General features: G+C 34.6%; 1 protein-coding gene across 1 annotated transcript in view; it reads right to left on the bottom strand.

The window, feature by feature from the left end:
* The window catches only part of txnrd2.2 (thioredoxin reductase 2, tandem duplicate 2), an 83,342-nt gene extending 68,630 nt beyond the window's left edge, over positions 1-14,712 (bottom strand). Inside the window, exons 1-7 of the mRNA XM_061730346.1 lie at positions 14,645-14,712; positions 12,635-12,691; positions 12,406-12,550; positions 8,891-8,965; positions 6,338-6,416; positions 4,507-4,569; positions 4,214-4,284 (exon numbers count right to left, since the gene is read on the bottom strand). Coding sequence (XP_061586330.1) covers positions 4,214-4,284; positions 4,507-4,569; positions 6,338-6,416; positions 8,891-8,965; positions 12,406-12,491 — 374 coding nt within the window. The 5' untranslated portion in view covers positions 12,492-12,550; positions 12,635-12,691; positions 14,645-14,712. The remainder of the gene's footprint in view (positions 1-4,213; positions 4,285-4,506; positions 4,570-6,337; positions 6,417-8,890; positions 8,966-12,405; positions 12,551-12,634; positions 12,692-14,644) is intronic.
* Positions 14,713-14,913: the final 201 nt, after the last annotated feature.

Here is a 14,913-nt window from a genome sequence, read left to right as displayed (position 1 = left end):
ACTTAAAAATGTTGTTTTACCTCCGTCATCATTGGCCTGAACTCACACCCATTAAGTAAACTATCTTCTTTCAAAATGCAACATCCACACCCGTGATAAAGTGTGTATCATGAGCCGTCTCCCCCCGTAGCTCAGTTTACAAGTGCAGCGTCCACGTCGCCACTTTAATACGCGTTTAGTTCGTACACGTAGTAGCTCTCCCTCTACACGGAGCTGTTTTGTAGAGTATTCTGCTATATTTATTCTATGTTATTAATGCACTGTTGAAAAGAGAATCTACACGCCAGTTTTTGCTGTACTTGTACAACAACAAAATAAAGCTGATTATAGAATTGGAAGAGATACAGTGTGAAAAAGAAAGTACATTCTCAAATGTAACTTTTAAGTATTGGAGAACTTAAAAAAAAAATCATCTAGTTTGTATCGGGTCTGTAGCACAAAGGAGTTCAATCTCAATAACAAACACACTAATTTATATATATATATATATATATATATATATATATATAGGAAGGAAACAGTCATGATGAGGAACGGCTGGTCCAGTTAGTTGAAATGAGAAGTTATCTCTATGATTCCTCCTCATTTCACTACAAAAACCTCAATAAAGAGGCAGAAAGAAATATTATCCTATTATTATTATCTTATTATCTTATCAGAACCTTCCAGCCTGGCGATCTCCCTCCAGCAGCTGCCACTTTATTGAGGTTCTTGTATTGAAATGATTGTTTCCTACACATTTTCCCCTGAAGCCGAGGTGTGGCGGCTGCCCCTGATCTAAATGACAAGAAAGTGCAGCAACTTTCTCCCACGCCAATTCTCTCCTCGTGTTTACTGTTTTTTTTCCCAAATCTGCTCTCATACTCGCCATACGCACGTATTAACACTTCTAACTCCAGTGGCGTGAAGTACGTGGATCTTCAGATGCAAATTAATGTTTCCTCAAAAGGGATTTTGTAAATTGAAATGTAAAATAAAGTTTAAAAAGAAAAAAGAAAATATGTCGCTCTTTTGTCGTCGCTGGTTGCCATGGTGAATCCTTGTATCAGGGCTCTATTGATGATGCTTTTTATTTCCCTCACGCACGCGCTTAGCTCGAGCTTAACAAACCCAGAGTTGATTGAACTAACTCATATCAGCTGTTCTGGAACCGAAAACTCCGACTTTCCTATCTCAGGTTAAGTCAACTCGGAGTTCAGGTTTAAACTCGGAATTTGTTGAACCTGCTTCCTGGAATAAATACCCCTCAGGTCTTTTGAGTCCAGGAAGTTCTTATAAACACAGAGAAACGCAAGACCACGGCACACTTTTGGAGTGAGGAGAAGACTAAACACTTCATAAATGTAATGAAGGATATGAACATTTCTGCATTTGTAGACGGTAGAAAGTACCGGGATAGAAGATTTACAAGAAGGTGAGAGAAAAGTTGCGCGAAGCAGCATTTGTTTTGAATTTGGATACAGGAAGAAGAAGCGGAAATGACGGGAATTGTGTCATCACGTTCTCCGTGCATCGCTGGTTTGATCCGGATATCCCAAATGATTAATTACCATGTTTACAGGGATAACCCTGTTTACTCACGCATGTAAACTAGGCCTGTGTTGAAAAAATCAATTTTCTGATTCTAAATCGATTCTCATATTAATTCCTAAAGATCGATTTTTTTTCTTCTCATCATTACATTTTTGCCTGGTGAACTTTAATCCCAGTAGTTTTGAAAACTCCTGAACTAAATGAACTTTTCTTTAGAGAAAATGCTGGACATTTCAGCTTAAATTTCTAAATGTTATATTAGTTCAATGAAGTTCATATTATCTATATTTACTAGAGCTGGTTTGGTTTCTCTGTTATCGGACACGGTTTGTCATGAAATACCTGAAAAATGCCGGTGCTTCATGTCCAGCTGTGTCTGGTGACAGAATAAATCAGACAAGCTAAAATAATCTGTTTACTGCTTGAGCTGTTGCAATTTCTTTCTTTTTTTGCACTTTAAATGGATATTGAAATGCCTATTTGATTTATTTATTTCTTAGTTATTTCACAATAATTATTGTGAAATTATTATTTATAGTTAATAATATTTATTTTTAATTAATAGTTATTTTACAGTCATTTAATCCAGGCAACACTAACCCAAATCAATATCGAATCGGATCAAATGGTGATAATCGATTCTGAATCTTAAGAATCGGAATCGAATCGATTCTTGACATTTGAATCGATCCCCAGCTCTAATGTAAATGGAATATTCCCAATGTTTCAGTAACCGGAATATTGACCTCAACCTGAATTTTGACTGCATGTAAACGTAGTGAATATGATTATTTCCATTCCTCCCTTGCCGTGAAGCGAGCGGCCGCTGCAGGTAAAACCTCGACTACGAGTCTCCGTCGGTGCCAAGAGGAAACGTCAGGGAAGGACCAATTAACCAGGTGATGACAGCAGCTAAAAGGCTGGATTAAAGGACTTGTTCTGTAAAGGTCAGGATGCAAGCTGCTAATCTGAATCATGAGGCGAGGACAGGCTGACAGGAAGGGAGGAAAACAAACTGTACGTCTCTGATGAATGATCAGAGCGCGTGACAGCGGGACGTGTCAGCGAGCAGGTTAGTGTGACATTAACTCTCCTGAGGCTGGAGGTCTCGCTTCCCTCGGAATAATGTAACGTACGGAGAACAAAGACCACGGTCCCAACACGCAAGGGTCACGTTATTGTTTGGGGACTGAAACAATAACCTATTTCTTTGTTTTTTGTGTCATCAGACAAAAAATACAAATCCCAGGGCACTGAATGATTTAAAAACTGAACCGTCAATTTTCATTCTGCAAAAAAAGAGCCATAAGAATAATCAGTAGAAAACGATATAGAGATCCAACAAATCCATTATTCCTTCAGTTAAAATTGTTGAAATTTCATGAATTAGTAGATTATAGTATTCTGCAAATTATGTTTAAAGCTCATAAGAAAACTTTACCAATCAACATTCAGAAAAGATTTGAAAAAAGGAGAAAGCAAGTATAACTAAAAAGGAATGGAGATTTAAAAAAAAAAACAAGATTCAGGACTAAATTGATGGAACGTTGTGTTTTTGTGAAAGGAATCAGTTTATGGAACAATCTGAATAAAGAAAATAAAGAATCCAAATCAAATATTACATTCAAAAGAACAATTAAAGCCTGTATGTTAAGGAAATATAATGAAATATGTTAGACATACCCATAGACGGCGGTAATTTTATTTTAGTTTTTTATTTACTTAGTAGTTATTTTAATTTATGTTTTTTGTGAATTTATTTCTTGGAAAAATTATTAGATTAGATAAGATTCTTCTTCTTTCTGCTCCCTTTTCATTCACAATTTATGAACATTTGTGTTTGTATTTACGACGGAGTATTAGGGCCAAACTAAGACAAAAAAAAGGGAAATTATGAGAATAAAGTCGTAATATTATGAGAATAAAGTCGTAAAATTACGTGAATAAAGTCATAATTTTGCGAGAATAAAGTCGTAATATTACGAGAATAAAGTCGTAATATTACGAGAATAAAGTCGTAATATTACGAGAATAAAGTTGTAATATTACGAGAATAAAGTTGTAATATTATGAGAATAAAGTCGTAACATTACGAGAATAAAGTCGTAATATTACGAGAATAAAGTCGTAATATTACGAGAATAAAATCGTAATATTACGAGAATAAAGTCATAATATTATGAGAATAAAATCGTAATATTACGAGAATAAAGTTGTAATATTATGAGAATAAAGTCGTAATATTATGAGAATAAAGTCGTAATATTATGAGAATAAAGTTGCAATATTATGAGAATATAATTTATGAGAACTCTAACAGGAAGAGCATCTTCTCTCTGTGTTAAAATGAGGAATATTGAGCATCTTGTGAAGTTCTATTTATATATTTATAATATATTTAATATTACGACTTTATTCTCGTAATATTACGACTTTATTCTCAAAATATTACGACTTTATTCTCAAAATATTACGACTTTATTTTCACAACATTATGACTTTATTTTTTATTTTTTGTCTTAGTTTGGCCCTAATACTCCGTCGTATGTATTTGTATTGAATTGTTTGTTTTATTTTTTGAATGAAATAAATAATAAAATGAAATGAAATAAACCTGTATATGATCATTTCATGCAACACATTAGTTTGCGTGGAGCTGAAGTTAAAGGGCGTTCCTTACGTTTTTCCCGGAGACTTCTTCAGCCAGAATATGTCATCGCTGGTAATACCGTGCTCCATCGCTCCAGGGACCTGAAATAACAGTTAAAGCTGTGAACAAAAATATCAATATATCCTTCAACAAATTTATTCACAGCAACTTCCTCTCTAAAAGGAAAAAAAAATAAAAAAATCAGCCATTTTTGGGGCGTGTTTAGACCGGTACCAGTCACTGTCATCAGGGTCTACCGGGTTATCAATCAAACAACAACAACACGGGAGGCAGAAACATCTGGAATGTTAAAAATGACTCACGTTTGTGGGGAACTTGGGCCGTCCACCTGTGGCGATCACGATGTTCTTCGCCGTCATGAGTGTCTGTGGGAGAGGAGGAGAAAATGTCAAGTATCCTTCAAAAAAACAAGGAAATGTCGACTGAAACAAAGTGGTAAAACAGTATTCTGTTATAGTGATGACAGAAAATCCACTGCACGAGTGACGACACTTCTGTCAGGATTCATTCCCTGTTCAAACAGGACGAGTTTTATCAGGAGACCTGGGGGAAGTTGTAATAATTATGGATGAGGTTAGTGATATTAATCTGGTGTGAATGTGCCATTCTTAAGATTCAGAATCGATTATCACCATTTGATTCGATATTGATTTGGGTTAGTGTTTCCTGGATTATATGACTGTAAAATAACTATTGAAATAATAATTTCACAATAATTATTGTGAAATTACTAAGAAATAAATAACTCAAATAGGCATTTCAATATCCATTTAAAGTGCAAAAAAAGAAGGAAATTGCAACAGTTCAAGCAGTAAACAGATTATTTTAGCTTGTCTTATTTATTCTGTCACCAGACACAGCTGGACATGAAACACCGGCATTTTTCAGGTATTTCATGACAAAACGTGTCCGATAACAGAGAAACCAAACAAGCTCTAGTAAATATAGATAATATGAACTTCATTGAACTAATATAACATTTAAAAATGTAAGCTGAAATGTCCAGCATTTTCTCTAAAGAAAAGTTCATTTAGTTCAGGAGTTTTCAAAACGACTGGGATTAAAGTTCACCAGGCAAAAATGTAATGATGAAAAAAAAAAAAAAAAATCGATCTTTAGACATACAAATCGATTTTTAGGAATTAATATGAGAATCGATTTAGAATCAGAAAATCCACAGGCCTAGCCATGTCTGTGGTTTTTAAAGTAAAAATTCCAGTGCAAATTATCTAAACAACTTATCAACTCAACGTGTGATAATTGCAATTCTGTGGGAATGCAGTTCTTAGTAAATCAATGATTAAAAACGTGAAAAGAACAATGAATCAATCAATGAACTTGTATCATAAAGCACTCCAGAAAAAATACTGTATTCCGTTAGAAAAAAACCTAGAGACTTTGACCTTATTTGGGGACCATTTTTTGATTTTTTTGCCTTTATTGGACTAATGATCTGAATCAACTACTGCATTAATTAATGTGTTTTTGCAGGACTTGATTATTTACTTTATTATGCATTTGCTCTAGTATTGATATGCATATGTGAAAAGAAGCTAAATGATTTTGAATGATGTAATCTATTAACTATATGAGGGAGGGAAGGGGAGAGGGGTGTGTTGTATTTTTTTTTTTTTTTTTTTTCTCTCTCTTATTATTATTAATTTATTTTTGTTTAATTACCGTTATGAAAAGTTAAAAAAAGGGAAAATATTGATATTTCTATTGTTATTGTAAATCTTATTTTTTTATTGCCCTCAATAAATATATCTATAAAAAAGGGAGGGGAGAGGGGTGTGTTGTTGTATTTATTTATTTTTTTTATTTTTTTCTCTTATTATTATTATTATTTATTTATTTTTGTTTAATTACTGTTATGAAAAGTTAAAAAAGGGGGAAAATATTGATATTTCTATTGTTATTGTAAATCTTATTTTTTATTGCCTCAATAAATATATCTATATAAAAAAAAAAAACGTGAAAAGAGATTGATACAGAAGTTACATGAATGCACAAGACGTCACTTCACTTTTACCAAATTTAACATGAAAACGAGGGACAACATTGGAAATGGCATGTACACAGATTAAGTAAACTTAAATGGGCCTATACATTTTAACAGCATAAAGGTCCCACCTCTTTTCCTGCTTTAGAACGGCCTCTAACTGTGTGTTCGTCCACCAGACTTCCTTTCAGGTTCAGATATTTCACCTTCCTGCACGACACAAAACCAAACACACACACATTAACCGTGTCCAAGAACTTATTCACTTGTCCCAATGAACTCTCAATCTTTTCTTCTACCCATTCTCTACATTTTGCTTTTTAATCTTTTGAAATCCTCCAAGTGGAGGCATAGAAGATGTTTGAGATGTTTTATCTTTATTTTACCATCAGAAAAAGAGAGATGGGCTTACAGGGAAAAAAAAATGTAGGTCAAGAATTAAGAAACAGTTTAGGATAAAAGAATGGTTTCAACTCGCATTATTAAATTCAGCCTTTGTTCTTTCTATAAAACACATTTTGACTTTATTTGGAATGCATTAAAAAGAGACCTGAGCTGTTACTGTGTGCAGACTGCAATTTGAAATCTAATAAAATATAATATTTTAATATCTGCATTGAGTTATCAATGTACTTGTTGTGGATACCGATGAAATACATATGAAATATATGAAAATAAAAATGTAATTAAATAAAAAATATTTAAAAAATATAAAAATAAAAATATATAAATAAAAAATAAATAAAAAATAAATAAATAAATAATAAAATATAAAAATATAAATAAAATATATGAAATACATGTTTGGTGATGTGGTTGAAATAATTCATGGCTAATTGTTCAGTAATAATAATAATAATACTACAAATAAAATATTATCTTTATTATCATGTCATATGGAAACGCCCTTAACCTTCTGTGTCCACACAGGAAATGATGTCATTGGAAGGAAAAAAACAAAGTATCATTTGAGCGTTTTTCAGACGCAGGTTACCACCTGTTCGCCCTCCGGCCAGCGTTTCTATCAACAGTTACTGGTGATTAATCTGCAGCTGTGGAGACGCATGACGGGAAGAGAGAGAAAGAAAAACAACATACATTTTGCTTCTCTGAACGGAAATGGAGTTATCAAGAGTGATGGTATGAGTAGGTACATTAAACAGTTTAAAAAGTATTCTGATTTGCCATTCTTATACCTTCTTTTTTGATGTTTGAAAGAACAAATTTAAATGTAACATCACTAGAAAAAACAATACATACTGTGATATTAATGATATTAAAAATGAGTTTCATTTTGTATTTTATTGTCCTCTGTATCACGAGTTGCGTCAGAAATTATTTGATAGGTGAGAACTTGGGTTTGATGTGGGTAAGTGATGCTTAGAGGCTCAAATGGATTTTTGATTATAAAGTACTTGCATTTGCTGAGTATTTAGAGAAAGCGTGGGATAAACGAAGAAAAGTAAAATGTATGTGAAAATATCCATTCTGGTTTTTGTTGGGGAGAAAGAAATAATAAGTATTTTTATTTCATTTATTTATTTTTTAATTTGATTTATTTATTTTGTTTTTCTGGTGTACATTGTGCAGCTCCCAATTAAGTGAGTGTCATATTGTATATTGATGATTTTCTGTTTCTGGTCTTATAATCCTGTAAGGCAGGGATATTCAACTGCCAGGAGCTTTTATGTGGCTCCTGGTCATACTTTAAAAAAGGGGGGAAACTAGTGTCCCGATCGACGTCACTTCCGGCCGGCAAGCGAAACTAACATGGTTTACATATCGCATTTTGTTAATTAATAAAAGTTTAAGATGCTTGGTAGCCTTTTCAGTTGGTTAATGATTCATTGGACAGTGTTTGTACATGTTAATCTCTGTTGGAGATGTTTTTTACTACTTCAGATTTTTTGCCAGTGTTGCACATGATAATGTTTGTCACATTATTTGTTATTAACCTCCGTTTATAGAGGACTTGTTTACATCATTGGGCTTCTAGGATTGGCCGGAATTTTTTTTCATTTGAATCTCTAAATGAGGACTTTGCATTTCAGATGGAACTTCTAAACCTCCTATAATTTCATGCGATGGTTTTGTTTTGCTGATATAATGCACAGATGTGTCATAAATAAAGGAGTTTATGGTTAATATTTTGGTTGCTTATTTATAACATCAAACTGGCTACTATGGACCTAAATGCTTGTGCACAATGCTTAATATAATATTCAAATAAGGAAATCTAAAGCGGTGCTTTGTCATTATGGCGTGTTTTATTAAAAGTAGGTCAATATCAACTTCATTAAGTTTGTACAATGCATGGTTTCAAAATGAACTTGCATTTAAAATAACATTTCTTTATCTGAATATTATATTTAACATTCACAATGACTAAATCTGGAGACAATTAATACATAATTATTATGTAAACTAGACAGATATGTTCTCCTGCTCATTCCTGAGCACAAATGTATTATATATACATAAATCTTCGTCTTTGAGTGCAAAATACATTTTGAAAACCCCAAAATTGTGGCCCTCTCCATACAGCCCTTTTGCAGATGTGGCCCCCTGAATAATCTAGTTGAAGACCCCTGCTGTAAGGGATGGGTCTTCGGACATGACACAAAAATAAAACTCATTCATTATTAATTCATTCATTAATTAATTTATTCATATAAAACACTCACTTGTCCTGTAACTGGACTCTGTGCCCCCAGTTCAGAGACCTGACGTGGTTCTGAATGGCTCCTGCCATGGCGGCCCTGGAAAACACACGGGAAGTTAAATTACAACCACACTACATTTCATTTCATTTTTTATTTATTCCGATCATGGAAATATGCAAACAGAAAAAACTAAAAAGTAAAATAACAACAACACAATCATCAACTAAAGCATATTCCATAACCAGAAAGGAGCAGGAAGAAGAAAATCTTATTCTACCTGCCCCTCCCTCAAAACTAAACTGAACAATAATAACAGATGCACAATTACAATTACTCAGTTAATATCACAAAGAAAGGAAAACAAAAAAAATCAAAAGATAGGTTGTCTGTCTCCATACGCATATACTATAAATCTTAACTATTTCATCCATACATTGCTATTTTTTTCTCTTTACATTTAAAAAAAAAACTGAAATCTGTTTATACAGCCCTTTAAATCATCATGTAATGAATTCCATAACTTAATTAATTCCAACAATAGAAACGCTCATCTGCTTTAAAGTTGTTCGGGCAAATAGATGTTTAAAATTAAATTTTCTTCGACTATCTTCATTATCTGAACTGAACGTAAACATGTATTGTAAGTTTTCTGGTAATGCTTTACATTTAGCTGTGTACATGATTGTCTGTAACTTTAACCAAATCATCGAGTTTCAGTTAATCTTGATTCAATAAATAATCTGTTGGTGTTTTCTCTGTAATGTGTATTGTAAATAACTATAAATGCTCTTTTCTGTAGTAAAAATAAAGGATTCATATTAGTTGGATATGTGTTGCCCCAGACTGAAACACAATAAGTTAAATAAGGCAAAATTAATGAACAATATAAAATTCTCATTACTGTATGATTTAACACAAACTTAGCCTTATTCAAAACCAAAATATTTTTGCACACTTTTGATTTTACATGAGCTATATGAGCTTTCCATGTCAATTTCTCATTTATAATAACACCTAAAAACCTAAATTGTGATACTCTATCAATTCAAACTCCTCCTAAAGTAAGTGATATATTTGTCTCTCTCTTTATTTTTTTCAAATTTAAATCTTTTAAAAGTCTGAAACGTTAACGCCTTTTTCATGCCATTTGTATTTTTGAATCTTAAACTCAAATTACATCAGTTCTATTGAGGTGAAAACATTGATGCAGTCTGTTTTTATATTAACAGAAAATGTAGTTAAAAAGAGAGAGAGCAACAAAACACTAGGTCACATTTAATCAAGCAGCTGCCGTAACGCAGTCCCACCACAAGATGGTGCTGTTCACCCACTAAACCCACCAAGCATTTCAAATAAGATTATAAGAGATAAGATTATCCTTTATTTCTCCCTCAATGGGGAAATTCACTTTGTGCAGCAGCAGTAACTTAACACACACATGCAAGGAAAGGGTAAAAAAAAAAGTGAAAAATATATCATTACAAAATATAAACAGTATATACATTGGAAGGAAAAATAAAAAAGTAGTGCAGTATGGAAAAAGAAAGAAAGAAAAACAGTGCAAAAAAAGCAGGTAGGATGTGTGTGAGGTAGGCCTGTGTTGAAAAAAAAAATCGATTTCCCAATTCTAAATCGATTCTCATATTAATTCCTAAAAATTGATTCATATGTCTAAAGATCGATTTTTTTTTCCTTTTATTCATTTATGTTTTTTTTTTTCATCATTACATTACAACTTTTGGTTATTTTTTTATTTATCCCCAAAAAAGGAATGTTTTGTTGGACACGAGAATAACTGGTGCCATGTTTTTGCCTTTAAATATGTTTAAAGGTATGAAAACATTAAAGTGTTAGGTTATAATTGCATAAATTTTCTATTTCATTACGTTATATACTGTCTTGGGGTTACATTTGCAAAAAATGCTAAAAACCAAATGCTTAAAAATTAAAAACCAAAATAGACCGAAAATGGAACAAATAAAAACGGAATGTGGGAAAAATTAAAAACGATTTCATCCGTCTCTGTTTCCTCCCTGGATCTGTTTGGTAAATCTGACCCACGATGTTTCTGTTTCAGTTCTATCAGCATTCTGGGAGCTGATTGGTCCTTACAGCATCATTAGCTGCAATACTTGCTGTTTAATCTCAATATAATACTAGTAGTAATATTTTGCATAACTACAGTCATATAATTCATGCAACAGCTGAAAAAACAGTTTTATTAACAGTAACCCAAATCAATATCGGATCGAATCAAAGCGTGACATTTGAATCGATCCCCAGCCCTAGTGTGAGGTAGACAGATATTGCACATGTTGTTATTGCAACATGGGCAATAACAACAATTTTATATTTGTAATTTCAGCGTCTGTTGAGCTTAGAAAACATTTACCAATAGTTTTGTCCCGATCGATCTGGCCCGATCACGAACTTTTCAAAACATCAGTATCGGCCAAAAAAGTATCGGGACATACCTAGTTATTAATGTTTTTGATATATATTAAATTGTTTTATATATCGTTGCATTTAACGTCACTTCCGGCCGTCATTAAGCTGCTGCTTCATTTCATCCATTCAGAATGTTGCACTAAGGTTAAGCCAAAAAGTATTTTAATTTTCTTGTGTTTGTCAGTCTGACTGGATGTCGTTCAACTACCTCTTTTGAAGTTAAATGTATTTATTTGTGTTATTGCACTATTCTGCACTTTTTGTTTTAGTTTACAATTTCATGTTTTTACATTTTGTGGCACCAGAGCTGATAAGCTTTGTTGAAATAAATGTCCATGTTGTTCTCCAATGGACAATAAAAGAAACTTGGGATCATTTAGTTTTAGTCCTCTTTTTTTTTTTTAATTCATTGCCAAAATGTATCTGATCGGGAAAAAGTATCGGAAATGTATCGGGAGCCAAAAAAAGTGATCGGATCGGGAAAAATCGGTATTGGCAGAAACTCAAACTCAAGTGATGGGATCATCGGATCGGGAGTAGGAATGGGTGATAATTTACCGTTCACGGTAAACCGTCAAAAAAATTCCCCACGGTAAGAATTTGTATCTCGTGATAAAAATGAAGGAAGGAAGGAAGAAATGAGCCAGAAAGAAAGAAAGAAAGAAAGAAAGAAAGAAAGAAAGAAAGAAAGAAAGAAAGAAAGAAAGAAAGAAAGAAAGAAAGAAAGAAAGAAAGAAAGAAAGAAAGAAAGATAAATTCCCGTTGATACGTGTTTGTGTAACAAACACGTATCTGAGTCATTCCAGTTTTGCAGTACAGGTTTAACTCATTTAATTGGTTTTTATTAATTCAATGTAATTGGTGTAGTTTAGTATTTAGTATCTTTTAGAGCAGTGATTTGGCTCCAAAGACTGAATGTGGTGATAGATTTATAGTTACAAAGGTGGAGTTGAATTGGTATTTTTTTAATCATCATTTTTATCATTATTGGGATAAATGCCAGAAATTATCGTGATACATTTTTTAGTCCATATCGCCCATCCCTAATAGGGAGTTTAAAAAATCCTGATGGGGACGACAGTACTTACCAATCATGAGAGATGGTCCCCGACATCTGCCAGCCGTATTTCTGAGCTTCCTTCACTGCTGACCCGAGGAGAGCAGCCTGGTGCATCAGCTTCTTAGGGATGCAGCCCACGTTGACACACGTTCCTCCAAGACCCCACTTGGTGCCTGTTTGAAAAGACATTTTACAAAACACTCTGAAGTTAAACCTTTTGAAAATGTGATTATTACGTGACGAAAGAAAATATTTACCTTTAGCAGAAGGTTCCACATAATCCAGTACGGCGACCTTCTGTCCCAGCTGAGCAGCTGTACGAGGTGGAGTTAAAGTTAGTGGGTTTTCAAAGGAAAGGAAAGAGGAAAACTTGTAGATAGTGAGTGAGCTCACTTAAACTTAAACTTAAACTTTATTTATTTGTATAGCACCAAATCATACAATATAAAATGCAACACATGGTGCTTTACATGCAGAATAAAATAACAATAAAAAACACAATTTAAAACATCCCATACGACCCCACCCCCCACCCCCCACGCGTACACACACACTCACTCACACTCATATACATGTGCACACACTCACACGCCCACACACACACACACACACACACACACACACACACACACACACACAGTAAGTGGACTGGTGACATGGCTTAGCACTAACGATCCAGGTGAGGAAAACACTACCTATGGGTGGCCGTCCACACCGAGAGGCTCCACCGACCACGACCACCAGAAGCATCCCCACAGAGACCCCCCCAACCCGGACAGACCGGGGCAGACCCCACACAGAAGGTGGAGCCCCCTCCCAGCTACCCAGGCCTGAGGGACCCCCATGACGACACCCCCATGGGCGGAGCAGACACACCTCCCAGTGTGGACGACCCCCCTGAGGAAACACTGGAGCTAAAAACTAAAAGATTAAAAGAAAGTAAGAAATGCCTAAAAGTGTAAAATTTTAGAGAAATCTATATAAAACTTAAGATGAATAATAAATAACAAAGTAAAAAGTCACTAAAATGGATTAAAGTTTTAGAGATAATAAAAGAGCTAAAGAAGTACACACAATACATAGCTAAAAACACTAGGTAAATGAGATCAGATAAAAGCCAAACTAAAAAGGTGTGTCTTGAGCCTCCTTTTAAAAATATCAACGTTCTCTGCGGTCCTGAGGTTCTCTGGCAGGCTGTTCCATAAATAAGGGCCATAATGGCTGAATGCAGCCTCACCGTGGGTTTTGGTCGCGGTTCAGGGAATGGTTAAAAGGCCGGTACCAGAGGACCTCAGGGTCCGTGAGGGTTGATACGGTAAAAGCAGATCAGATAAATAAGATGGCCCAAGACCGTTAAGACACTTAAAAACCAGTAAAAGAACCTTAAAATCAATCCTGAAACGGACGGGGAGCCAATGCAGCGATTTTAAAAACAGGTGTAATGTGCTCCCGCCCTCTGGTCCTCGTCAGCACGCGAGCGGCTGAGTTCTGTAATAGCTGTAGGTTCTTAATACTCTTTTTAGGAAGACCAGAGAGCAGGGCATTACAATAATCTAAACGACATGAGATAAAAGCATGCATCAGCACCTCCGTACTAGCCTGAGAGAGAAACGGGCGGACTCTGGCTATGTTCTTAAGATGGTAAAAACCTATCTTCGTAATATTCTTTATGTGTGGAATAAAAGTGAGCTCAGAGTCAAAAATAACACCCAGGTTCTTTACACGTTGCGAAGGTTTAAAATCTTGTAGTTTTGGTAAAAGTTTCTCTCTCTGGCCTTCAGGACCAATAACTAAAACTTCTGTTTTGTCCTGGTTGAGCTGTAGGAAATTATCTGCCATCCATGACTTAATATCTAAAATACAGTTAAAAAGGGCATCAAGTGGCCCTGTGTCATCAGGAGACACGGCGATGTACAGCTGTGTGTCGTCAGCGTAACTATGGAAGCTGATGCCGTGTCTCCTGATGACGTCCCCCAAGGGAAGCATGTAAAGGTTAAAAAGAAGCGGACCTAAAATTGACCCTTGGGGGACCCCACACTTAATTTCATGCATTCTGGAGGAACATGTATCCAAACTTACAAAGAAAGATCGATCTGTGAGATAGGAGCGGAACCAGTTAAAAACAGTACCAGAGAGGCCCACCAGGTGCTTCAGTCTGTTTAATAAAATGTGATGGTCTACTGTATCGAAGGCGGCACTAAGATCCAGTAGAACCAAGACTGTCAGTTTGCGGTTTGCTAAAAACAACAGATAGTGAGTGAGCTCACCTTCTTTGGAGCAGGCGAGGCCTCCTGAACCTCCGCCAACAACCACCAGGTCGTAGTCATACTTTCCTGTGAGACAAGAGAGACCAATGAATACTAGAAACATAGAAATCTCATGTAGTAGGGCTGGGCGATATATCGAGATTTTAATATATATCGATATATTTTCAAACGCGATATGGTACGAGACAATATTGTTTATATCGATTATTAAAAAAACAAAAAAAAAAAAGATTTTGATCTTGCTTATTTTGTGACAAATTGACTTGAAT

This window comes from Cololabis saira, chromosome 9 (assembly GCF_033807715.1).
Source record: "Cololabis saira isolate AMF1-May2022 chromosome 9, fColSai1.1, whole genome shotgun sequence".
Taxonomy (NCBI): Eukaryota; Metazoa; Chordata; class Actinopteri; order Beloniformes; family Belonidae; genus Cololabis; species Cololabis saira.
Note: the sequence above shows the minus strand (reverse complement) of the source record. Positions and strands in the feature narration are given on the sequence as shown.